The sequence below is a fragment of the Gopherus flavomarginatus genome, chromosome 3, assembly GCF_025201925.1.
Source record: "Gopherus flavomarginatus isolate rGopFla2 chromosome 3, rGopFla2.mat.asm, whole genome shotgun sequence".
Taxonomy (NCBI): domain Eukaryota; kingdom Metazoa; phylum Chordata; order Testudines; family Testudinidae; genus Gopherus; species Gopherus flavomarginatus.
In genome coordinates, this window is record NC_066619.1 from 58,584,605 (window position 1) to 58,610,701 (window position 26,097).

At 41.1% G+C, this 26,097-nt stretch overlaps 1 protein-coding gene across 3 annotated transcripts in view; it reads left to right on the forward strand.

Annotated features, from left to right (window-relative positions):
* The window catches only part of ADGRV1 (adhesion G protein-coupled receptor V1), a 447,886-nt gene that overhangs the window by 117,775 nt on the left and 304,014 nt on the right, over window positions 1-26,097 (forward strand). For 2 of the 3 annotated variants that reach the window (XM_050943853.1, XM_050943852.1), the window contains 13 exons: window positions 2,007-2,148; window positions 3,345-3,607; window positions 7,653-7,828; window positions 9,650-9,774; window positions 10,834-11,000; window positions 11,098-11,241; window positions 11,694-11,801; window positions 13,109-13,361; window positions 14,066-14,188; window positions 15,947-16,169; window positions 17,364-17,568; window positions 23,547-23,693; window positions 25,625-25,880. In XM_050943853.1, the coding sequence (XP_050799810.1) occupies window positions 2,007-2,148; window positions 3,345-3,607; window positions 7,653-7,828; window positions 9,650-9,774; window positions 10,834-11,000; window positions 11,098-11,241; window positions 11,694-11,801; window positions 13,109-13,361; window positions 14,066-14,188; window positions 15,947-16,169; window positions 17,364-17,568; window positions 23,547-23,693; window positions 25,625-25,880 (2,332 nt within the window). The remainder of the gene's footprint in view (window positions 1-2,006; window positions 2,149-3,344; window positions 3,608-7,652; window positions 7,829-9,649; window positions 9,775-10,833; window positions 11,001-11,097; window positions 11,242-11,693; window positions 11,802-13,108; window positions 13,362-14,065; window positions 14,189-15,946; window positions 16,170-17,363; window positions 17,569-23,546; window positions 23,694-25,624; window positions 25,881-26,097) is intronic. The other variant, XM_050943851.1, reaches the window with a different exon arrangement.

A 26,097-nucleotide genomic window follows, 5' to 3' on the forward strand; every position in this document is an offset into this window, starting at 1 on the left:
GTTTTTTAAGTACATCAGAAGCAGGAAGCCTGCTAAACAACCAGTGGGGCCCCTTGACGATCGAAATACAAAAGGAGCGCTAAAAGACGATAAAGTCATTGCGGAGAAACTAAGTGGATTCTTTGCTTCAGTCGTCACGGCTGAGGATGTTAGGGAGATTCCCAAACCTGAGCCGGCTTTTGTAGGTGACAAATCTGAGGAACTGTCACAGATTGAAGTGTCACTAGAGGAGGTTTTGGAATTAATTGATAAACTCAACATTAACAAGTCACCGGGACCAGATGGCATTCACCCAAGAGTTCTGAAAGAACTCAGGTGTGAAGTTGCGGAACTATTAACTAAGGTTTGTAACCTGTCCTTTAAATCGGCTTCGGTACCTAGTGACTGGAAGTTAGCTAATGTAATGCCAAAATTTAAAAAAGGCTCTAGAGGTGATCCCAGCAATTACAGACTGATAAGTCTAACGTTGGTACTGGGCAAATTAGTCGAAACAATAGTTAAGAATAAAATTGTCAGACACATAGAAAAACATAAACTGTTGAGCAATAGCCAATATGGTTTCTGTAAAGGGAAATCGTGTCTTACTAATCTATTAGAGTTCTTTGAAGGGGTCAACAAACATGTGGACAAGGGGGATCCAGTGGACATAGTGTACTTAGATTTCCAGAAACCCTTTGACAAGGTCCCTCACTAAAGGCTCTTACATAAATTAAGCTGTCATGGGATAAAAGGGAAGGTCCTTTCATGGATTGAGAACTGGTTAAAAGACAGGGAACAAAGGGTAGGAATTAATGGTAAATTCTCAGAATGGAGAGGAGTAACTGTTCCCCAAGGGTCAGTCCTAGGACCAATCCTATTCAATTTATTCATAAATGATCTGGAGAAAGGGGTAAACAGTGAGGTGGCAAAGTTTGCAGATGATACTGAACTACTCAAGATAGTTAAGACCAAAGCAGATTGTGAAGAACTTCAAAAAGATCTAACAAAACTAAGTGATTGGGCAACAACATGGCAAATGAAATTTAATGTGGATAAATGTAAAGTAATGCACATTGGAAAAAATAACCCCAACTATACGTACAATATGATGGGGGCTAATTTAGCTACGAGTCAGGAAAAAGATCTTGGCGTCATCGTGGATAGTTCTCTGAAGATGTCCACACAGTGTGCAGAGGCGGTCAAAAAAGCAAATAGGATGTTAGGAATCATTCAAAAGGGGATAGAGAATAAGACTGAGAGCATATTATTGCCCTTATATAAATCCATGGTATGCCCAAATCTTGAATACTGTGTACAGATGTGGTCTCCTCACTCAAAAAAGAAATTCTAGCACTAGAAAAGGTTCAGAAAAGGGCAACTAAAATTATTAGGGGTTTGGAGAAGGTCCCGTACGAGGAAAGATTAAAGAGGCCAAGTCTCTTCAGCTTGAAAAAGAGGAGACTAAGGGGGGATATGATAGAGTTATATAAAATCATGAGTGATGTGGAGAAAGTGGATAAGGAAAAGTTATTTACTTATTCCCATAATACAAGAACTAGGGGTCACCAAATGAAATTAATAGGTAGCAGCTTTAAAACAAATAAAAGGAAGTTCTTCTTCACACAGTGCACAGTCAACTTGTGGAACTCCTTACCTGATGAGGTTGTGAAGGCTGGGACTATAGCAATGTTTAAAAGGGAACTGGATAAATTCATGGTGGCTAAGTCCATAAATGGCTATTAGCCAGAATGGGTAAAGAATGGTGTCTCTAGCCTCTGTTCATCAGAGGATGGAGATGGATGGCAGGAGAGAGATCACTTGATCATTGTTTGTTAACTTCACTCCCTCTGGGGCACCTGGCATTGGCCACTGTCGGTAGACAGATACCGGGCTAGATGGACCTTTGGTCTGACCCAGTACGGACGTTCTTATGTTCTTATGTTATGTTCTTAGAGTTGCAAAATCTTACATACTTGTTCATGTTATATACTTGTTAAGATAATATGCCTTTTATGTTTCACTCCCAGATCCTCTCTTTTGCTGATGGAGAAAGGTATAAACACATTGATGTCATGATTTTTGATGATGATATTCCTGAAGGTGATGAGAAATTCCAGTTAATTTTAACAAATCCCTCCTTGGGGCTGGAACTAGGAGAGAACACAACAGGTAAAACAGACTTATTCTTTATACTCTAGCTCTTTGTTATTGTTGTTTTACAGCTGTTTTCATTACTTTATGCCTAAGGAATCATTGTAATCTTGAAACTATCATTTACCTATTGTGGATGACCTTATATTTTGATGAAGATTCTGAAACCTGTATTGAAATTTATCTAACTGCTAAGACTCTATTTAAAATAAAGCAAGACTTACGTAGAACTTGAGTTTGGTGAGGACCCATGCTGTTTTTACAGCATGTTAGTTTTGATTTTTTGCAATATTTAGAGCTACATTTATGCCTGCCTCATGAGTAACTAATGTGCCTCTTCTCTAAGTGTTGTTAAGATGTGATATGTAGGATAATAGCATAGGAAGAGTATTCTTTTTTAATTGAATAGGTAAGGCTTGATTTTTTTTTCCCCTTTGGCAATTTATACTTTGTTCTGGGTTTAGTCACATAAGTGTTACTAATTCTGACTAAAGGCAGCAGAAACTTACTTTTCATTACTAGAAATTTTAGAAGCTCAATAAATTAAAAATTTGCAGAATGAGCATAATCCCTTTTGTCTAAATCAATAATAGTTACAGGAACTGTTTTATAGTAATACAAAATTCAATCTCTTTAAATCTCTTTATGATATGTGGTATGAATAAAAGAGTTACTTTGCTATATATTCTCTACAAGTTTTGATGGTACAGAAACTTTCATGCTCTCATGTAAAGCCCTGGTGCAGCAAGGTATTCGAGCATGTGCCTGAGTTTAAGCATGTGAGGAGTCCCATTGAAGACTCTATTCAACTAGTAGTGAGGCCTCTTTAGAACATAACACCAACAGTCAGTAAGAGAGAATGTCCTGTCATATGAAGAGTCTATTCCTATGTTTAAAGTTAGGCATGCAGTTAATTACTTTGTTGAATTGAAATCTCAGTGAGACTATGGCCTTTTTATAGGAAAAAGGACCACATTCTCCTAATTACTTATGCGCATATATATGCATTGATAAAATTAAATATATACATATCATATTAAATTAAGTTAAACTGATGTAAAATGGAGAATATGGTCTTTTTTGGATAAATATATTAAAAGTCTCTCTCTCTCTCTCCCTCCCTCTCTCATTATTATTATTGTTGTTATTATTATTACCCTAGTTGGATTGTGGACATTAAAAATAATATATTTCTACTATTTCTTTTTCAAAAGCCACAGTTACCATCCTTGCCAGTGATGATGGTCATGGAGTTTTGTCATTCAATAACAGCGATCACTTTTTCCTAAGGGAGCAGTCAGCTCTCCACTTGATGGAAAGTGTTGCTGTACTGAACATAATTAGAGAACCTCCCCAGGGGATATTTGGCACTGTGACTGTTCAGTATCTTGTGAGAGAAATAAATTCTTCAGCTGCATCAGTGGATCTGACCCCTTCACAAGGATATATCATGCTGGAAGAGGGAGTCAGATTCAAGGTAATATGCAGGTGGTTATTACAATGTAAGAGAAGTAGGCTTGTTTCACCTACCTGAGAAGCATACAGAGCTGTCCACGTTTTATGTTAGACTTGATTTCCTGTTGTATTTTGTTTTATTTCTTGTTATTGTAGGAATGAGATCTCAAAGACTGTGAATATATGAATATGGAAATGTAGAGAAAATGAAATATTCTAACACTAATTTCTGTGTAGTCATTTAATCCCATTATTACTTTTGGAATATTTATGCCTTTTTGCAGCAGTTCAGATAAATATCAAACAATATAATGCATAGGATACATTCAGAGAAACTGAGGAACAATTTCCTTATATATACTTGGCACATGGCTATGTTTTTATTCTGAAATTTGCCTCTTACGTACAATCTACTTGAATAATAGAGCTAAAATATAGTACAGTATTTCATTCTGTATAGTCAGAATACTTTCATTGCTCTCAGTTGTACAGAATACATTACTGAAAGTGCAAGAAAATGTGGCAGTAACTAATGTTTCTCAGACAACAAAAAAGTAAATTCTGGGTAGAAAGAGGACCTAGTCCCTGGAGGTGGGGCTGGCGGAGATTGCCCTCACTCAAAAGAAGTCAACCTAGAAAATGGATGATCTTGTTGTTGAACTAGTTTTCTATTGATTTTTTATTCATTTAGGGTGAAATCCTGGCCCCGTTTAAGTCAATGGGTATTTTGCCTTTCCCCTCAATGAAGTGAAGATTTTACTTTTATTGTCTAAATAAAACACCTATAATAAAAGCTCATATGTACTGTGCAATAAGTACTAAAGACATACTCAGATGAAAATGGTCCTTCATAAAAATTCATGTGGCCTAAGACATCCAACTGACCAAAACAAGACCTCAAAAGAACAGAAAATAAAATAATGTTCGGCCAAAATCCTGGCTGATGGAACAGAAAAAGTCTTGTGAATCTGAAGTTTTCTGTGTGGATTCAGTCATGGGGAGCAAGTTTGTATGATGTGTGGGTTTTAGAGCTATTCAGGAAATGTTTTTTGTTCCTGTGAAAGATAAAAAAAAGTTTTCATTCATCAACATTGTTCTTCTAAAGTTTTCAGGTTTTTGTCAAAAAACTGTAAACCCCAAAACTGCAAGTTTTATTGTCTGAAAAAAAAATTGCTTTCATTTTTAAAATGAGACATTGCTGAAATGTCTGTTCTAATGAAAAAGCATTTTGAATTAAACATTTTGACCAGCTCTAGTGGGGTTTTATTTAATAAAATTGTCACCACTCTTGGACCATTTTCAGGGACTAGTGGAGCTTCACTGATGGAGAGCCTGGAAAATGGGCAATGAGAGTCAAAATACATAACTTTAAACTGTTACGGTAGGACATAAGAAAGCACATAGTATCTTAAATGGGTCTTACGCCATGGAGAGCTTTAGCACAAGCACTTTGAATTGTATTTGGAATTGAATTAGTAGCCAGTGTAGCACAGATGTTATGTGGAAACATTAACCCAGCCTACTCAGAAGTTGGAGACTCATAAAAGTACATCCCAAATATTGTAGAAATTTTACCTGGAGCAAGCAAAGACATGGATACCTATGGCAAGGTCTGTATCTGAAAGGTCACAGGCTCCTGGTTAGCTGTAGATACATTGCTGTTATCTGTGTAACCACAAGCAGCAAAACTGTATGTACCTGTATATCTATTGCTTGCATATGATATTGGAAAAGGATGGTGCTTATGCACAATTGAAGGTAAAAGTACTACAATACTCTTCTGTTCCTCTATGTTACTGTTTACCAACCTGGAAGGCAGGCTTTCCTCAGAGGGGTCCCACTCAATCCAGTGGCAGGTGGAGTAGAAAAGAGCAGCAAGGAGTGGAGGAAGTTTCATGACTTCAGATGCATTCTTCCCTCCACAATCTGAGTTCATAAACACGCAGAGTGCAAATATGCCCCTGTACTTTTAGTGAAGCAGCTAGTTGTTAGCTTTCTCTTTCTGCTTCTTGGGGTCTAAACGGTAGATACCAGATCAGCAAACATGTACTAAACAGGGCTGTGGGTTCAGGCAGTCCACTCATGTCATGTTCTCTGTTCCTCTGGCCCTTAGCTCAGTTTCAGTAACAGGGAGGGATAGCTCAGTGGTTTGAGCATTGGCTTGCTAAACCCAGGGTTGTGAGCTTAGTTCTTGAGGGGGCCACTTAGGGATCTGGGGAAAAATCAGTACTTGGTCCTGCTAGTGAAAGCAGGGAGCTGGAGTCAATGACCTTTCAGGGTCGCTTCCAGTTCTAGGAGATAGGTATATCTCCATATTTTTATTTATTTGCATTACCATCGTGCCCAAGAGGAGGCCCAGTCCCAAACCAGGACCCTATTGTGCTAGGTGCAGTAACAAACAGAGAACAAAAAGACAGTGCCTGCCCCTAAAGAGCCAACTCAAAGAGGGATGGGAGGTGGGGAGACAGAACAAGAAAGGAAAATAAATATAAAAGAAGGTGGGGGCTTATTTTGCTTTAAAGAAAGAAATAGAAAGGGAAGAGGTGTGTTCATCTGCTAAGCCTTCAAAGGGGCACTCCAGAAAAAAAAGGTTAAAATCCACTACTCTAGTTTAATTCCCAGCCCCCTCTCCCTGCTCTCACTGTTTCTGTATTGTCCAGTTTCAGTAACTGCTGTTTGACTCCCATCCTGGTGTATACTTTAAGCACAGAAAGCACAGGAATATCAGCAGCTTTTAAGTTAGTATGTCTTAGGCCTAGGCTACACTGGAGGGCGGGGGGAAGGGTGTCGATCTAAGATATGTAACTTCAGCTACATGAATAGCGTAGCTGAAGTCGATGTACTTAGATCTGCTCACCGTGGTGTCTTCACAGTGGTGAATCGACTGCTGTCGCTCCCCCGTTGACTCCGCCTGCGCCTCTCACATCGGTGGAGAACAGGAGTCGACGGGAGAGTGCTCAGGGGTTGATTTATCCGGTGGGTAGTTATCATAACCTTAGTCCCAGATTTGGACCTTAGCGTCCAAAATATGGGGGTTAGCATGAAAACCTCCAAGCTTAGTTACCAGCTTGGACCTGGTACTTGCTGCCACCACCCAAAAAATTAGAGTGTTTTGGGGCACTCTGGTCCCCCTGAAAAACCTTCCCTGGGGACCCCAAGACCCAAATCCCTTGAGTCTCACAACAAAGGGAAATAATCCTTTTTCCCTTCCCCCCTCTCTGTTCCCAGTCCTGGAAACAAAAGTACTTTCCTATTCCCCCAGAGGGAATGCAAAATCAGGCTAGCAATCCAACACACAGATCTCCCCTGATTTCTTCCTCCCACCAATTCCCTGGTGAGTACAGACTCAATTTTCCTGAAGTAAAGAAAAACTCCAACAGGTCTTAAAAGAAAGCTTTATATAAAAAGAAAGAAAAATAAGTACAAATGGTCTCTCTGTATTAAGATGATACAATACAGGGTCGATTGCTTAAAAGAATATTGAATAAACAGCCTTATTCAAAAAGAATACAAATCAAAGCACTCCAGCACTTATATTCATGCAAATACCAAAGAAAAGAAACCATATAACTTACTATCTGATCTCTTTGTCCTTACACTTAGAAACAGAAGACTAGAAAGTAGAAACTGCTTCTCCAAAGCTCAGAGAAAGCAGGCAGACAGACAAAAGACTCAGACACAAACTTCCCTCCACCCAGAGTTGAAAAAATCCGGTTTCCTGATTGGTCCTCTGGTCAGGTGCTTCAGGTGAAAGAGACATTAACCCTTAGCTATCTGTTTATGACACGCCCCCCAAATTGCAGACAGTGGGGAAGCTCACTGGCGGCGATTTCCTTCTAGAACTTGAAAATAAACAGATTAATACAACACATACACCTTTACATATACTCCTAAGTATATAACTAACAGACTTCTACATTTTAAGAACACTTTTTAACTACTGAATTCTGGGAAACTCTCTCGGGAGAGTGCATCAGCTACTTTGTTAGAAGCTCCTGTGATGTGTTGAATTTAAACAGTAGTATAGACATACCCTTAGTGACTTCATGTACTTGTTTTGCTCTCAGACTCTGCACATTTCTGCCATACTAGATGAAGAACCAGAAATGGATGAACATTTTATTGTCACTCTCTTCAGACCAATGGGAGGAGCCAGACTTGGCACAAGAGTGGAAACTATGATCACAGTGTTACAGAACCAAGCCCCATTGGGGCTTTTTAGTGTCTACCCAGTTACAAATAGGTACAGTACACTAATTCAGTTATAAAGAGGGTAATTATTCATATTCTCTAGACAAGATAATTCTCTGCATCTTTCTTTGGTGGACCTGTTTAAAAGTAAACAAGGTAATGAGCAATCCACAATTTTAGGTAATTGAAAATCTTTTAAAATGTCTGGTGTCTGTTAAATAACATTGCTTCTATACCAGAGAACAGAAGATTAAAAATAAGCCATTCTTCACCAGAATATAAGAGCATTGATACTTTAAAAAAAAATTGGACCCAGAGCTGACCTGATTGAGTTTTTAGATTCAGATTGTCCTCTTGCTACTGCTATTTTATTGTTTTAGTCATATAACTCATATTTTTATTATGTAACTAAATTGTTCTTTGAGTGTGTTATGTGAAGAAAGAGTCAGCATGAAGACTAACTTCCTTTTCAACTGTTCTTTAACAGCATATTTATATCACACACACAAAATTACTATGTTAAAAGAACATTATTCAAATTGAAAAGTCAAAGGAGCAACTCAAAAGTTAAGAAATGTAAGATTCAGTGTCAACTCTTCAGAATCCCTGTCTCAATCTTCTCCCCTTCCACCCCAACTCCCGGTCTCCTGGCGCAGCCAGTCCCAGGCCCCTCTATCCCAGTGTTCTCATTTGATCTCTCTCCCTGCAGCCCTGGCCTCCAGTTGCACCCATCCCCACCCACATTTTCCATCACTACTGGGTCCCAGTCACTCTTCTGCATTCCTACTCTAACTTCAGTTCTTTCCCCACCTTCCATCCTCCAGTCTTTTTTCTCAGTCTGGTCAAGTTCCTTTCCCACACCCCAAACTCATCTGATCTGTCTTGCTCATCTACATGGGCCTCCTGTACCCCTAACCCATGTTTTCCATCCTCACTGTCTCACCTCCTGATTCTCAATCCCAATATCCTTGTCCAGCCTGTCCCAGTTTCCCCTACCCTGGCTCCTCATCTTTATCTCAGTCTCCCTTCACTGGCTTGCAGTCCCAGTCTCCCCACTCCATGCCATCCAGGCTGCAGTCAATTTTTACTCCTGCCAAGCTCCTTGTCCCAATCAGCTCCCCTTCTCTCTTGTCCCCTCTGCATTTGAATGAGGCAATTTCCTCCTCCATGCTGCCCTACCCCAGCAGGGAGGGTCACTGAGCATACAGGAGAGACAGGCCAAGAAAGCCCACCACAGCCCAGAACTGCAGTTGCATCAAATGTCCTGCTTTTCCCTGGATGGAGCTTGCCCAGTACAAATGGAATCTTTGGAGAACTCATCTGATACAATCCAAGTCTCTGATGAGCATGTGAGAACTGCAGTTTTTCAAAGGCTTATAATTTGGTCAAACTTGGGCCAATTTTTATGGGCATTGCAAAAGGCACATCCTGACACAAAGGCCACCAGTACGCCATATTTCAAATCCTTGCACCAAACTGTAGAGGTGATTGAGTCAAAGAAAAGATCACCAGAATTTTTAACACGGGTAAAATATGTTTCGTTTCATTCCTAGAAATGGCTGAACAATTTATCCGAAATTTTCCAAAACACTCAGCCTGACAGACAGGTAAACCTTTATCCCAAATGATTAAAGTTTGCCCAACTTATAAGCAGCTGAAACCAGGGTCTTATAATGGGAAGTGTTGGGCAGCCTTGATAGTGGTGCTACCAGCAGCCCCACTTGTAAGGAAACCAGCTGCTAGCAATTTCTTTCCATCACTATTGTTTATTCTATCACTACAGCTATACCATGTAAGTTATGTTTTTCAGAACTCCAATTCATACATTATAAAAGGAATTCTGTTTCTTTATTTTTGCAATTCTCACATTTAGGACAAGTTCTCTGATAATTGAAGAAGCCAACAGTAGTGTTTATTTGAAAGTATCCCGAAGTAATGGGCTCAATATGTCTGTGAGTGTGGAGTGGGAGACCCTGTCCAATACTGCATTCGGCCTAAGTAAGTTCTTTTCTCAATGAATGTTACTTTTATTAAAAGTTAACAACAATAAACTGGCCAAGGAGGCAGAGAGACTAGTTTTGAAATTTAAATCTGTTTCTCAGAGTTGTTAAAATAAACTCCTGTATTAAAATTTCTTTGAGTGTGTTAAGATTCAATAGATAAAACGGGTTCACTAGAGCAAGTCCACTGACTGTCACTTCTATCAGAGTTGAGAGACTTCTGAAATCTCCCCTACCTCACATCAGTTTATATGGAACAGTATTATCACTAGACTTCTCTTAAATAAGACATGGTTGTAGTAGTATTCTTGTAGCACCCACAATATGCAGAAGTACTGTCCATACAGTTAAGATGCCTGTCTGTGTCTGAAAAAGTTTATATTATAAAGCCTCAGTCCTGGATTATGCTCAGTTTTAGGCAGTGTGAGTAATTCCATTAGAGTCCCATATGACTAGCCACAGTGCCTAAAGATAAGCACTTATGTAAATCTTTGCAGGACTGAGGCCTAAATAACTTCAGTGGGGCTACTCCTATGAGCAAAGATACTCATGTAACTGTTGGCAGGATTGGGGTCCAAGCTTTCATTTTTGTAATTTAATTCTGACAACACATTCAAAATATCCAAGTTAAACAGATCTGTACATTATGCAAGTCTTTCTAAGTCTGACTTCATTCTCATTTTGGGGAAAAATTCTTTTTTTTTCCTTTTTTTTTTGTGTGTGTGTGTGGCTTTTCCATTAGCTTGCTTTATTTTGATCCTAGCTGAATTCCAATACGACCTGTTAAGAACTACATTCTGTGCACCAAAGATTCCCTGTATGACTTGCTTGTGTATTGAGAATACATATTACAAAAACATTCGTCTGTTGAGTTCTCATTGTGTTCTCATTATTTTAACCTCTGGATGCATTTACGCTAATAAAATGCAAGTTCTGAGTGATGTCAACAGTGTTATTCCTCCTGGCATTAGGTCTGAATGTAGCTTGTGAAATCAAAGATAAGATTGTAAACCCCCTCATGTATACTCTAGTAACTAGTATTTTTAATGTATTACAGAGGGTGGTATCAGTGTGCTGTCTGTCTTACAAAGTTTTGTGGAAGAGTCAGTATCTAGCTGGTGTTTCTTTACATCAGGAGAGTCTTTATATGGTGTTCTGTTGCGGACCTCCCCAGCTAGCTTTTCTTCTATCTATCAATGGAGAGGAGTTTTTGTTCCCATTGAGGTAAATGTTCTTATTTTAATCCATTTCGTATGGATGGTACTAATTGATTTGTAAAGTCCAGTTACCTCATCCACTTTCTTTATGGTTCTCCTCTCAGGACTTCAGTATACGGAATCCTCAGAGTTGTATGACATTTCACATCAATGGTGCTGCCTTTCTAGTAATTACTCATGGAGGAACCAAACAGGACTCTTCCAACAATCGTGTGTATACATTCACACCTGGACTCAGGGTACTACTGGTAAGACTTCTACCTTATTTTAGATGCTTTAGAAAAAAACATTCATGGGAGGCCAATTTAGTATTGAGCTCCAGCATGGTACTTGTGCTCTGCAATGACCTAAAATATGGCATTTTATAATAAGATGTTCATATACTCTAGTGTCAAGATCTTAATTTTTATGAATTTAATGAATGAATTTAAATTCTGGTAACATTGAATTAAAATCAGCTAGTACACCACTATTTACTTAAAAGGAGTTCTACTTGTGTATGCCAGAGATTGTCCATAATGTTTTCATGACATTTTCATGTGGAAATTATTGAACAGTCAGATCTGTGTAATCATGGAACTTTTCTGATGTTTTAACAAAGTTTTGTATTGAATAACATTCCTCCATTGGGCAAATTAGCCATATGTGAAGAACTTGAATCACTTCACAAAATTCTCCTGTCCTTGTGCTGCCTTTGCAGATACAGACTCTCTCAGTTCCAGAAACCAGAGATGTAAAACACTTCATTGTCAACAGTAAAGATTATTTAATTATTGCAAGTCATACAACTGACTCCAAATCCATACAGGTTGGAATGATTTCCCTTTTTCATTTTTAATATGTGTGCAGTATACATTTAGCTCTGATTAGAAATTCCTAAGTGGCAATCAGCATAATGGTATTTAAGTACTCTTGACTTGTGTAGTGGGGCGCCGACTCACTGCTGCGGCGCCTCCTGCTGTTCGTCCTGGGAATTAGCTCTGTCCACTCAGGAGTGCCCTCTACAGGCCAGTGTCTCGCTTGCCGATGGCCCTGGTGCTGGGTCTCCCCTCCCCAGGGAACCCCCAAACACTTATCTCCCCCTCGCCTCAGTCTTTGGCTACTGCCAGTCACCGTCTAGCCCCCACTCACTGGGGTGGACTGCAATATGAATGCACTGGCAAGGAGGGTTTGGACCTGCTGCCTCTGCCTACCCTTGGGCTGTCCCTCTGCAACCCCAGTACCTTTTCTGGGCCTTTAGCAAGGCCTGCAGCCTGGGAGTTTTCCGGGCTGGAGCTCCCCAGCTCCTCTGGCCTTTCCCCAGCCCTGCTCCACTCTAGGTACTCTGTTCAGCTCCACAGCAGCCAGGCCCATCTCCCTCAATAGCTAGAGAGAGACTCTCTTGTTTAGCTTCTGGCCCCAGCCCTTTTATAAGGGCCAGCTGGGCCCTGATTAAACTGGCCACAGCTGTGGTCAGCGACTCACTCCGCTTCTCATAGCTGTTCTCACTCCCTTTCCATGCTTTTAACCCCTTCAGGGCCAGAGTGGGGTGACCACCCCACTATAACTTGCTACCCTGAATTCTACAAGAAGCTGAATAAAAATGAAGTTTACAGACTGATTTAGGTTTACCAGTATTGTCTGCATGAACTTATACAGATATACCAGATGTGAATCATTATTAGAAATCCTCCTACTTTGAAAATTGTCATTTAGTACTTGTGCTAAGGGGAAGTAGGCAGCCTTAGAAACAGAAGTTCTCTTATCTTCAGAACAGATAAACCTGCATGCAGCTTCTTTATACCACCCTACCACTGTACTTCAGCCTTCATGTGGAGGGACCATCTTTAGAGGTTAGTGGTAGCTCAGTGTCCAAGCCCATTCAGTTTTTCACTTTCCGGCTGAGGTGTCCAACAAGAATAACATCACGGGTGGCGGTGATTTTGCAATGCAGATGCTTGTCTACTAGGAACTGGAAGGAGAAAACCAACTGAATTCATTGAGCAGCCATTAGATGTTAATGATTCAGAGGATAATTAAAATAATCTAAAGTCTTCAGAGTGACATCTGATTTCTGTTAGCACAATCTGACTGTACTTAGATCTAAAGAAAAAAATTATGTATCATTTCCCATAGGTTTTCCAGTGGAATGATGGCCTTTTTGTATTGCATCATCAACTCCCAATTTATGGAGCTCTGCACATGGCCCTGTTTCCCAGAGGAGGTTTTATGTACCTAGCAGTTTCTCTGTCGAATTCCAGCCAACATCCCCTTCTGTACCAATGGTCAGATGACGAGTTTCAAAAACTTCATCAAGTGCCAGTAAATGGAATAACACACATGGAGGCCTTGACTTCTGGGTCTGATATCTATCTAATAGTTGCAAAAGGTATGTTGCATGATACAAGAACATGAGTTTATGCTGGTCTGTCTGATGGGAAAGACACTTGTCTCAGCAGTGTAGACAGAGATTTAAGGTTGAGAGGAGAGAGGCCACACTCTGAGAATTTTATCCGTGACAATCTGTTTTATTTATTGGACAGATAGAAGTGTTGCATCCATTTTCAAGTATGTGCAGAATAAGTGAAGTGCTGATTTTCAACATACACTTTTCCCAGGGTTATTAAATTCTTACTATTGTAGTTGCTGTTAACATCCTCGCAATGTATGTGCTGTGCAGAATTCATGGAACAGTGGTGGAGATGATTGTTATGCCACAATGTGATCCATTAGGCAGTCCTGCTTTCCTAACACACCGTTCTGTGTCTGGTGAAAAGGCTTATGGTACACTTCCCGCTTAACTATGCATTGTCTTGCATTTGTCATTTTGTGCCCCAACAACCTTAACATTCTGAGGTGTGTGGGTGTGCAAACATAGAAGCTATTAAATGATCACCATTTGCAACCGTTGTCCCAGTTACCACAGATATCTCCTGTCCTAAGCATAGAGGAATATGTGGTAATGTGGCTATCTGTGTGGTAAGATCTGGTAAATGCAGACATTTTGATGTGAACCAGCATTGCAGGTGTTTAATCATTGATCAGATTCATTGTGTAGTCAAGCTTGAGATTTATTCCCTTTCCCCTTTGCAGAATCCAGTAATTCAAGTGAAGTTTTTGTCTGGGAGACAGGACAATCTTCCTTCAGGCATTTTCAGTCTCTTTCTTCTAGTGTGATAAACAAAATCCACACTTTCATGCCTCCTTCAGGTTTAGGTAAGTTTTAGGTGACTACAGTCCTTGTTCCAATAGTAGCTTTTACACTGGTGGTAGACCTTACTGAAAACAGTGCTATGACAATGTGGTAGCTGCATGTCAGTCCATCATTCTTCTGGTGATGTGAATTGGCACCAAACAAATTACAATGACACACAGAAAGGATGGAAGACCTTACAGCTCAAAATAGCAAAAATACTCCAGAAGTAAGGCAATGTTGCAAATATATAAACATAATTACTCTGGTGGTGATGCAGCAGATTTAATTAAGGTCTTCATTTGAGAGAGACTGTGCACTTAATTGGGTTCCTGATTTGACAGAGCTCCAAGATGTTGGATGACCTCCAAAAGACAGAAAGGCTGACCTCTGGCTTATGGAGTAATGTTGACAGGAGATCTGGAAGAAACAGGCAGAAGCAGATGGGAAGTGTACTAAATGTGACTACTATACAAATAATAATGTGGACTGCCCTTTCCTGGCCAGAGCACGTTTCAGTTTTTTTAAATATGTTTTTCCACACTGGAATAACTTATTTGGGCCTATAGTAACTCCTCACTTAACATTGTAGTTATGTTCCTGAAAAATTTGACATTAAGCAAAATGATGTTAAGCGAATCCAATTTCCCCACAAGAATTAATGTAAATTTGGATGTGAGGGGTTAGGTTACAGGGAATTTTTTTTTTTGCCAGACAAAAGACATTATGTGCAGTTTAACTCTCAGCTGTGACTAGGTAAGTGAATATCCTCTGGCCCCAGAGCTCTGGTGCAGGTATGGGCCAACAACACCCCCACTCCTAGGCCTGCAGTGTCCTCCCCGTGCAAGCTCTACGGGTTTGGGCTTGACATGAGAACCAGGCAGAGCAGGGAAGGGACACTGCTGCATCTTTCCTCAGCACCTGCTGGGGATGTCTCTGCTGGCCTCTGATCAGCAGATCACACAAATACCTGCTCCAGTTAGTCACTGAATGCCTCCTCAATTCCCAGGGTGCTGGAGAGACCAGTTGTCTCCTAGGGGAACGAATCTGCCAGGTTGCACGGTATGTTCGGGACACACAGTGCAGAGGCACTGGGCCTCTAGATCCCTGCAGAGCTGGAGACAGCCCCAGGCGCTGACTTTTCAAACTGCCGGCAGTGCTTGATCCCTGACTCTGCCCCAGGCCCTGCCCCCACTCCACCCCTTCCCCCAAGGCCCCCTGCCTCTTTCCAGCCCCTCTCCAGTCCCGCCCCGCCTCTAACCCAGCTCTGCCCCCTCCCACAAGCGCACCACGTCCTTGCTCCTCCTCGCTCCCTCCCAGCCTCCCTGCATGCTGTGAAACAGCTGATTGCAGAGAGGGAGGGGGAGGTGCTGATCCATGGGGCCCGCCGGTGGGCGGGAGGTGCTGAGGGGGGTGGACGGCGTTAGAACATTGTGCAACTTTAAATGAGCATGTTCACTAATAGAACAGCGACTTAATAACAAATCTACTTGAACCAGGACGACTTTAAGTGAGGAGTTACTGTATTCTGAACTGATGTAAAACTGGTGTAAGTGCATCACCATCAGGTGCTTCTCTGCAGAACTTCATTTAGGACTTGAAGTGTAACTGCTGAAATAAATAAGTGAATAAGAATACCGAACAAATGTTCTTTTGTCTCAGACCTTGAAAGCAAGACTGGTCAGTGAGTTCCTGTAAGCAAGCATCGCTGGGATTGCACTGAGAAAACGATTACATTTGTCTCTGAGCATTTTCTTTTCTTCTTCTTTTTTAAAATGCAGTCCATGTGCTACTAGCTGGTAAGGATAGATCAGCACTGTATTCCTGGAATTCAGAAGTAAACCAGTTCTCTCTAGTGCTGGAAGCACCTCCTGCTAATCATATCACTTCAGTTACTAAGAGATCACTTAACTCCAACAAAAGTCTAATTGTTCTGTCTGGAGATTCTTACTCCCAGATTTATGAATTGACCAAAGTCTCCAACGAGTCAGATTTTATACCTAGGTAGGTTTCTCATGTTATACCTCTCATCTTGCAGCTCCTCTTCATTTTTTTAAATGTTTCTTGTGATACTCTCTAAAGCAGCAACTAGAAATATTAGACTCCAGCCCTGTAAGTACTCTGTGGGTAGAACTCTCATTGATATCCCTAAGAGTTTTCAACATAAGGGCTGTTACATAATCCATTGAAGTCAATGAGTGTCTCTTAGTAGACTGCTGATCATGCCCATGTAGTGCTTGCAATTATGTTCCTTACTCATGTGTTTACATACAAAAAAACCCATTTATTGTGGTTGAATGGGGATCCAGTTCATCATGAATTTTTGGTCTTGTTTAATCACCTTGATTCATTGAGAAAGACAAGGTGGGTGATGTAATCTTATGATTGTTATTTCCTTCCTGTAAAAAAAAAAAAACCTTTCAAGTAAAATTACCTTTGATCAATAAAAAAATTAATTGAAAGTCTTAAAAAAAGAAAAACCTTGATGTTTTAAAATCCAAAGCTTTCAAAGCCCAATCTTCCATATTTATTAATTTTGAACCTTAATATTCCTGTTTTCATATGGCACTCGTGTTGTACTATTTACTTTTTATAATTTTTAACTCAAATGTATAAAATAATGAATTTTTACTGTATAACATTTATGGATGTTTTGTGCATTACAAAATTTTGCTGTTTTCTCTATCCCCTGGGTTAGTTATTTCCCTCATTTTTAAGATCAGGTTCCAGTTTTGGTCTCTTGATAGATGTTTTAATGTATATGCATCCATATCAGTTTATGCATCTCTTTAATTCTCTTTCATGCATTATAAATAAAGCTGGATGTTCATCATGATAGAAAATGTGACAGTTTTTTTTTTAAATAAAATGTCTTAGTATTTGTTTCCCTGACAAATCTAACCCTCAACTAAGGAAGAGTCTTGAATTATTTTTTACAAATTTACTGTATATACGTCTAGTGTGGTACAGGATGGAATATAATTTTAAACTTTCAAATAATGGATTTTAAGTTATATCTCATGATTTATTGTGAAAAATAATTAAACATTACCACAAATATTGTGTGCCATGTTGTTACCTTTTTTAAACTGAAATTATGAGACCTGTATTTCTTTCATGGAAAGCCATGATTATTCCGCATTTTGCCACAACAAACTACTATTAATTATAATTATTTTGTGTGTGTTTTTATGCTAGTTCAGGTGAATTGATATTTGAGCCTGGAGACATGGAAGTTGTGCTGGCGGTCAATATCCTTGATGACATAATCCCAGAGGAAGAAGAGTTCTTCACAGTGCGGCTGAAAAATCCCAGAGGAGGTGCAGAGATTGGTGCTAGTGGTTATGTTAACATAATTATTCCATCTAATGACAATGCTCATGGAGTCATTGCATTTGCTCAGGTAACAATACTAAATTTAAGTCACGAGAATATAGATATGCTTTGTCCAGAACGAAGGACGTCAACATGTTAAAACTGAAAACAGAAAAGGGGATGGGCCTGATTCTCCATTGCCTTTTATCGTTCTAATTTAGTGTTGCTTTATACCCATTTGTATAAATGTAAGTGACTAAGCAGGGTGCAAGGTAGTACAAAACAGTCCCAGTATCTGTACCTTGTGTGAGATTTTAATTTCTTAATAAGTATTGGTCTGAGTAATATAAGGTCCGTTAACCCTAAAAAAAAAAATCTGTTCCAGAGTCCATTGTTAGGATGGCTGGAGTGGTGAGAATTTACAGAAATTTGTAGAACCTTTTACCGCATCACAAGCTTGGTAGGCTATATCGTGGAGTAAACTGAGATCATTTCCAGGTTCAGTTTTATTCTGTTCCTGTCTCTTCTGCTATCCCATGATGCGAGGATGATGTCTGCCAAGGGGTTTCATTGGTGGGTTTTTATGTGGCTGAGGAGCCCAGTTCATGCTCTGCAGATTTTCCCACAGAAGAGACAGGTGCAATCTTGGAGGAGACACAGTTGTTGTGCCCTTTCTTTCCTCCTTTGTCACTTCTCTGTGTCATAAGTATGTCTGTTCTCCGCAAAGTGAGCTGTGGGTTGGTGTATAGTGTGGCGCCACTGTGTTCTACGCCAAGTCCTCCCAGTTTGTTGGGTTGATGTTTAAGTTTAAGATGTACTTTCAGTATGTCCTTGAAGTGCTTCTGCTGCCCTCCACGAGCCCTTCTTCCCTGACTTAACTGAAAGAAGAGTACTTGCTTTGAGAGGCGAGTGTCAGACCTACGCACACTGTGACCAGCCCAGCAGAGTTGATGTTTTATGACCTGTGCTTCTACACTGCTGATATGGGCTGTAGAAAGAAGGCTGATGTTAGTGCATCAGACTTCTCAGCTGATCCTGAGAATCCTCCTGAGGCAGCGCTGCTGGAAACACTCCAGCTGCTTGAGATGTTGTCTATAGGTTACCCATGTCTCACAACCATAGAGAAGAGTGGGGATAAAAACTGCCTTGTAAACCAAGATCTTGATGCCTGTTTGCAGATCTCTGTAATTGAAGACTCATTTGAGTAGTCTTCCAAAAGATTTGCTGGCTGTTACAGCGGATCCTGTAACCAATTTCAGTGGCAATGCTGACTGTTTGGGAGAGGTATGGAAAATGGTCCACATTTTCCAGGGGTACTCTGCTGATGGCAATTTGTGAAGTAGAAAGAGTACAAAGAGTAGTTTGGTTTTCCAGATGTTGAGAGAGAGAGACCCAGGCTGTGATAGGCATCTGAAAAAAGATTTAGGGCACTTTGCTGGTCGACCTCTGTGTGTGCGAGGATGATGCAATCATCGCATACTGAAGGTCAGTGATGCAATTCACATGATCTTAGATTTTGTTTGGAGACATCAGAGATTGAGAAGCTGGTCCTCCATATGATACTCAATCCTGATTCTGTAAGGTATTCCTGTCCTGTCCTGACCGGGAAAATCGAGAAGTGTGCTGCTTGCTAGGAGCTAGGATTCATGATGTAACAGAGAGACTGTTGACACTCATCAAGCCCTCAGATCGCTACCCCTTCCTGCTTCTCCATGTGGACAGCAATCGTACTGCCAAGAATGACCTTGAGCGGATCACTGCAGACTACATGGCTCTGGGAAGGATAAAGGAGTGTGAGGCGCAAGTAGTATTTTCATCCATCTTCCCTGTGGAAGGAAAAGGCCCAGAAAGAGACTGTTGAATTGTGGAAGTTAACAAGTGGCTACACGGGTGGTGTCAGAGAGAAGGTTTTGGATTCTTTGACCATGGGATGGTGTTCAAAGAAGAAGGAGTGCTAGGCAGAGACAGGTTCCACCTAATGAAGAGAGGGAAGAGCATCTTCGCAAGCAGGCTGGCTAACCTAGTGAGGAGGGCTTTAAACTGGGTTCACCGGGAGAAGGAGACTGAAGCCCTGAGGTAAGTGGGGAAGTGGAATACCAGGAGGAAGCACGAGCAGGAGAGTGCAAGAGGGGAGGACTCCTGCCTCATAGAGAGGAGGATGATCAGCGAGTTATCTTAATTACCTATACACAAATACAAGAAGCCTGGGAAACAAGCAGGGAGATCTGGAAGTCCTGGCACGGTCAAGGAATTATGATGTGATTGGAATAACAGAGACTTGGTGGGAAACTCACATGACTGGAGTACTGTCATGGATGGATCTAAACTGTTCAGGAAGGACAGGCAGGGCAGAAAAGGTGGGGGAGTTGTACTGTATGTAAGAGAGCAGTATGACTGCTTAGAGATCCAGTATGAAACTGCAGAAAAACCTGAGAGTCTCTGGATTAAGTTTAGAAGTGTGAGCAACAAGGGTGATGTTGTGGTGGGAGTCTGCTATAAACTGCCAGACCAGGAGGATGAGGTGAATGAGGCTTCTTCTGGCAACTAACAGAAGTTACTAGATCGCAGGCTCTGGTTCTCATGGGAGACTTCAATCACCCCAATATCTGCTGGGAGAGCAATACAGCAGTGCATAGACAATCCAGGAAGTTTTTGGAAAGTGTAGGGGACAATTTCCTGGTGCAAGTGCTGGAGGAACCAACTAGGGGCAGAGCTCTTCTAGACCTGCTGCTCACAAAAAGGGAAGAATTAATAGGGGAAGCAAAAGTTGATGGGAACCTGGGAGGCAGTGACCATGAGATGGTTGAGTTCAGGATCCTGATACAAGGAAGAAAGGAGAGCAGCAGAATATGGACCCTGGACTTCAGAAAAGCAGTATTAAGCGGAGTGCCCCAAGGGTTGGTCCTGGGGCTGGTTTTGTTCAATATCTTTATTAATGGTCTGGAGGATGGTGTGGATTGCACCCTCAGCAAGTTTGCAGACGACAATAAACTGGGAGGAGTGGTAGATATGCTGGAGATTAGGGATAGGATACAGAGGGACCTAGACAAATTAGTTTGGGCCAAAATAAATCTGATGAGGTTCAACAAGGACAAGTGCAGAGTTCTGCACTTAGGACGGAAGAATCCTATGCACTGCTACAGACTAGGGACTAAGTGCCTAGGAAGCAGTTCTGTAGGAAGGGACCTGGGGTTACAGTGGACGAGAAGCTGGATATGAGTCAACAGTGTGCCCTTGTTGCCAAGAAGGCCAACGCCATTTTGGGCTGTATATGTAGGAGCATTGCCAGCAGATTGAGAAATGTGATCATTCCCCTCTATTCGGCATAGGTGAGGCCTCATCTGGCGTTCTGTGTCCAGTTTTGGGCCCCACACTACAAGAAGGATGTGGAAAAATTGGAAAGAGTCCAGTGGAGGGGCAACAAAAATAATTAAGGGGTTGCCGCACATGACTTATGAGGAGAGGCTGAGGGTACTGGGCTTATTTAGTCTGCAGAAGAGAAGAATGAGGGGGGATTTGATAGCTGTTTTCAACTACCTGAAAGGGGATTCCAAAGAGGATGGATCTAGACTGTTCTCAGTGGTAGCAGATGACAGAACAAGGAGTAATGGTCTCAAGTTGCAGTGGGGGATGTTTAGGTTGGATATTAGAAAACACTTATTCACTAGGAGGGTGGTGAAGCACTGGAATGAGTTCCCTAGGGAGGTGGTGGAATCTCCTTCCTTAGAGGTTTTTAAGGTCAGGCGTGACAAAGCCCCAACTGTGATGATTTAGTTGGGAATTGGTCCTGCTTTGAGCAGGGGGTTGGACTAGATGACCTCGTGAGGTCCCTTCCAACCCTGATATTCTATGATTCTAAGATAGCAGTCCTGGATGAGGATCAGGATCACGGCAATGTAAATGGAGACTGCTTGACACCAGTAAGAATGATGAATGGTTTGGTCTCTGAGCTGTTGTACAGAAAGGTGGCACTCATCCCATCATAGAGTAGTCTGATGATGGAAATGAATTTCTGTGGACAGCCAAACCTACACAGCACCTTTCATAGGGTGCCATGATTGATAGAGTCAGAGGCCTTGGTTAGGCTTATGAATGCCATGAACAGTTTGTGGTGTTGCTCTCTGCATTTCTCCTGAATCTGTCGGGCCACAAACATCATGTTGATTGTGCCTTGAGATTGCCTGAAGCCACAATGTGATTTGGGGAAAAGTTCCTCGGCAAGGGGAAGGAGGTGGTTTAATAGGATCTGGGCAAGGATCTTCCTTGTGATGGAGAGGAGGATAATACCGCTATAGTTCTGCACAGAGATTTGTCCCCCTTCTTGAATATTGTAACAATATTGGCGTTCTTAAAGTCAGGAGGATTTCAAGCCAAAAAGCACCTTTCCCATCTACTTGGTGCTGCATCATGAAGCTTCTATTGTCTTCTAATAGAGCCCCTAGCTTAAAAAACCTCAGCAGGGATGCCCTCTGGGCCTGGTGCATTGTGATATTTTGTCTCAGTGGTGGCACACTGGACTTCCTTAGAAGATTGGGGATCAACAAGATGTTCCATTGCTGAGTGTTATGGAATGAGCTTGATGGTGTCTTCAGAGACCGTGGAGTCATGGTTTAGAAGGCTCTTAAAGTGCTCCTTCCAGCATTGTTTAATGTCTGCATTGTCCTTGAGTAGGGTAGAGGCATGCTGGGAATGTAAGAGGGTTGGGCATTTGGAGCTTGGCCCATATATATAGCTTCTGTTGCTTGAAAGAAGCTTCTCAAGTCATCCTGGTCTACCAAACCCTGGATCTCAGAGGCCTTTCCTTGCCACCACTTGTTTTTGATGTCACGTAGCCTCCTTTGGACTTTGGCTTTGAGCAGGTGATAGGCCTCATGTTTTTGTTGGTTAGCGGAATCATTTTGCCACTTACAGAATGCTCCTGTCTCCCATAGAACAAAGATATTTGGGAGGGTGGTAGTTCTCTGATAGCATGGAGACTGTAGGACTAGGACAAAGCATTCTGGGAAAGCATACTAGAAATGTTTTTCTAAAAGATATACTGTAGTTCAAACAGAAGTTGTGAACTTGGAATGATTGGGTGAAATTCAGTGAGCTGTGTTATGCGGTAGCTCGTGCTAGATTATCGTAATGATCCCTCCTTTAAAATCTATAAATCTATGAAAGAGGGCAGAGATATAAGCAACCTACTTTTCATCAGTGTGAAAGAGACTGCAGGGAGCAGGACCAGCAATGGAAAGGACTGGAGAATAAGCAGAGCAGCAGATGGAAAAGGAGTACCTATAGCAGTTAATGGGCATATTGTGGGATAGACTTGGGAATGCTAATAGAACCCACATCAAATTCATATTCCTTGGAATGATGACCCCCATAATGCTTTTGTTCTGGGCAGAAATCACTGTCAAGGGAGACCTGAACTGAGAACCCATCTTAAAGGGCCAGGTTGACCTAAGACAGGCATGTACAAAGCTGTGCAAAGCTATCATGCAAAGGGAAATAGGAGCCACAGGAAGTCTGACAAGAGTGCTGTGGTGCAGATATACCCAGAATGCACCCTCAGGTACCACAGAATCAACTGACAAGAAAGCAGTAAGCCCTGGCTGGAAAATTGTATTCATAGCAAGTCCTCACTAAATCAAATGCTGCAATTTAAAAAAAAAAAATCTAATGTAAACTGAATCTGCCCTGGAAGTTCCCCACGTTTCTCATCCATTTTAAAACTAGTCAGGGGATGAAATCATTGTAGCAAAACAATTCAAACTTGGGTACCTAGCATGAGGTCCTTAAATACAAATTAAGGCACCCCAGCAAAACTTGCCTAATTTGTTTGTTTATTTATTCAAATATGTCCATGGGAGCTTTACAGGCTTACCACCTCTGAAAACTAGGTCACTTCCACAGAAGTGTGCAAATACAGATTTCCGTGCTAACACTGGGGATACAAGTTTTAAAATTTTGCTCCTAATGCCTCAAGATCATTTTGAAAATTTTGTATAGGATCTCGTCAAGTGTTTTCTAGACATTCAAATAATTGAATTGTATTGTTGCACTCTATTTATACCTTTCCAGAATTCTTTATCTAAGCAAGTTGAAGAAATGGAACAAGACAACTTAATCACCTTGAATATTGAACGTTTAATAGGAACGTATGGCCGAGTTACAGTACAGTGGATGGCCAATGGGAGCATTAATGATATATTTCCAGCATCAGGAATGGTATGTAAAAATGTTGCTGAAATTAGTGAAGCACTGATTTAAAAACACTTTATAAAATATCCAAAGTCTTAACTGTTATCCCTTCTTGGAGTGCCCAAGTGTGGTAGAACCCTTATTTCTCTCTCCTCAGTACATAGTGACCCACCTTAAGACCAATGGGACCTGGGGGCCCTGGGTTCTTTGGGCCCAGCTCCAACCCCTAGTGCTTGGTTGCGTAAACTAATAAACAAATCCTGTGACTTCTAGGACATTACAAATTACACATACAAGAAATCAAGGGCCAACAGATTATGACAATATACAACAATTATTCCTGGAAAGAAATAAAAGCAGAGAAAAGAAAGGGAATTGGGTCAAAGGGGCAGGCAGAGAATCAAGTACCAGTATATCAAATAAATGAGTGAGCAACCATTCTGCCAAAATAAACACTCCCTCCCTCAAAAGCCTACAACAGAGTGAAAGGGAAAGTAAAGAGAATGCCCCCTAAGGTCTCCCTGCAGGCTTTAGCTAGCTGGTGGAGCTGGACCTTGAAAGAGAGTGTGGTGTCCTTCACTGAGAAGCCCTGGCCGTTCTCTGGCTCTAGTGCTGGGGAGGTCTACTGGGTGCAGCTTCCAGTCAGTGCTTTCAAGCAAGGCGGAGTCTTGAAGCTCAGCCTCTCTTGGGGAGTGGAGTGCTCCTGGCCACTCAAGTCCTGTTCATCCCTTGGATCTCAATACAGGGGGAAGCCTACAGGTCTCAGCAGGCAGGCTGCCCTTTCAGCTCAAGGCAGATTCTGATCCTCTGCTGCACAGAGCAGTTCAGGAACTGTGTCCTCTCGTGCTACTGGAACCTGATTCTCTGCATCCAGCTCTGTCTCCAAGTCCTCATTGACTTTCACCACCCAGTCATGTGCAAGCTCTCTGGGGTCTGCAATTGGTCACATGGGTGGGCCCATCAAGCTCTAGCCCAACCCGCTTTGTCTGTTTCTGTGTCTTGAACACAGTGATGCAGACAGTCTCTGTTTCAGTTCTCTCAGTCTCTATGCCGTTGTTTGTGGAAGCTGTTTTTTTCTGAAGTCTCCCAGAATGTTAAGGGAGGCTACATGGTTATTTTAAATGTGATCAATGCATTTATGTATACATATATTTAAAAATATTATAGTAACAACTTAAAACAATAATATAATTGTCAAAATGGATTATAGATGGGTGAATAATAAACTTCATGTTCAGCAAATAGTTTATTTGAAAAAAAATCATGATATTAGTCAACTAAGTCATCAGTTGAATATTATTCAATCAGCACTAGAATTGATACTGTACCCCTAAAATCAACATTTGTTAGTAAGGGGAGAAGTTTTGGGTTTTCAGCAATTTACTGACTTTCTCTGCTTCTTGACTTAGACAAAGCAGGAAAGCAAAGTGTGTGGCACAAAAAGCCACAATACAGTTGTATTATTAGTTTGAAATGATTTGAGTTGTTCCACTGACACCTAGGTCCAGATTTTCAAGATGGGTGTTTTAGATACTTAAATCTGTTTTTAAGAGATCCAAATAAAAATGGCTTGATTTTCATATGTGCTGAAGTCATTGAGTGTTGTGGGTACTCAACATCTCCAAAATTCAGGCCAGTGTTAGTTAAGAACTGTTTCTCCCTCCTTGTGTTTCTGATTGTTTTGCTCCAACTAAACAGCTTGTATTTTTCCAAAGTGACTCTCTTTTGCTGTTCTCTGTCAGTGTTGCTAACCTCTCTGGATCTCTTTCAGTTATTTTTCTGTCTTCAATGGTGTCACACCACCTCCCAGTTCAGTGTCATTTTCATATTTCATTAATGCTCTGTTCACATTTCTATCGCTGATGGATTTTTACAAAAGCAAATCTTGGTGGAGGTGCTTACCATAATAGTATGGCAAAATGTTTGACCTATTTTTTTTCCTTTATTTTACTTTTTAGATAACATTTTCAGAAGGTCAGGCTCTGTCAACAATCACCCTGACAGTTCTTGCAGACAACATTGCAGAGCTTTCTGAAACTGTTGTTATCACACTCACCAATGTCATTACTGTGAGTATTAAGGATCCCATGAGAGGAGCCATCATAGACCCTAAGAGAGCACGAGCTGTGCTTACCATTTTGCCTAATGATTCTCCCTATGGTGTAGTTGGCTGGCATACGGAGTCTCTCTTTGCTAAAGTAGCAGAGCCTGAAGGTAAGTCAGTCTTATGTTCCTGGCAAGGAGCTAATATAATGGCATACAGAAGTTGTCATCTTTAGAAGTTCTGATATCAATGATGCCTTCACTGGTTACACATTTCCTCTTTCTGCTCTGCAGTGTCATCATCACCTTTCAATATTATGAACCGTATGCCACAAATTTGTTAACTATAAAGTATTAACTAATTAAAGGTAAATGGCCTGATTCTGCT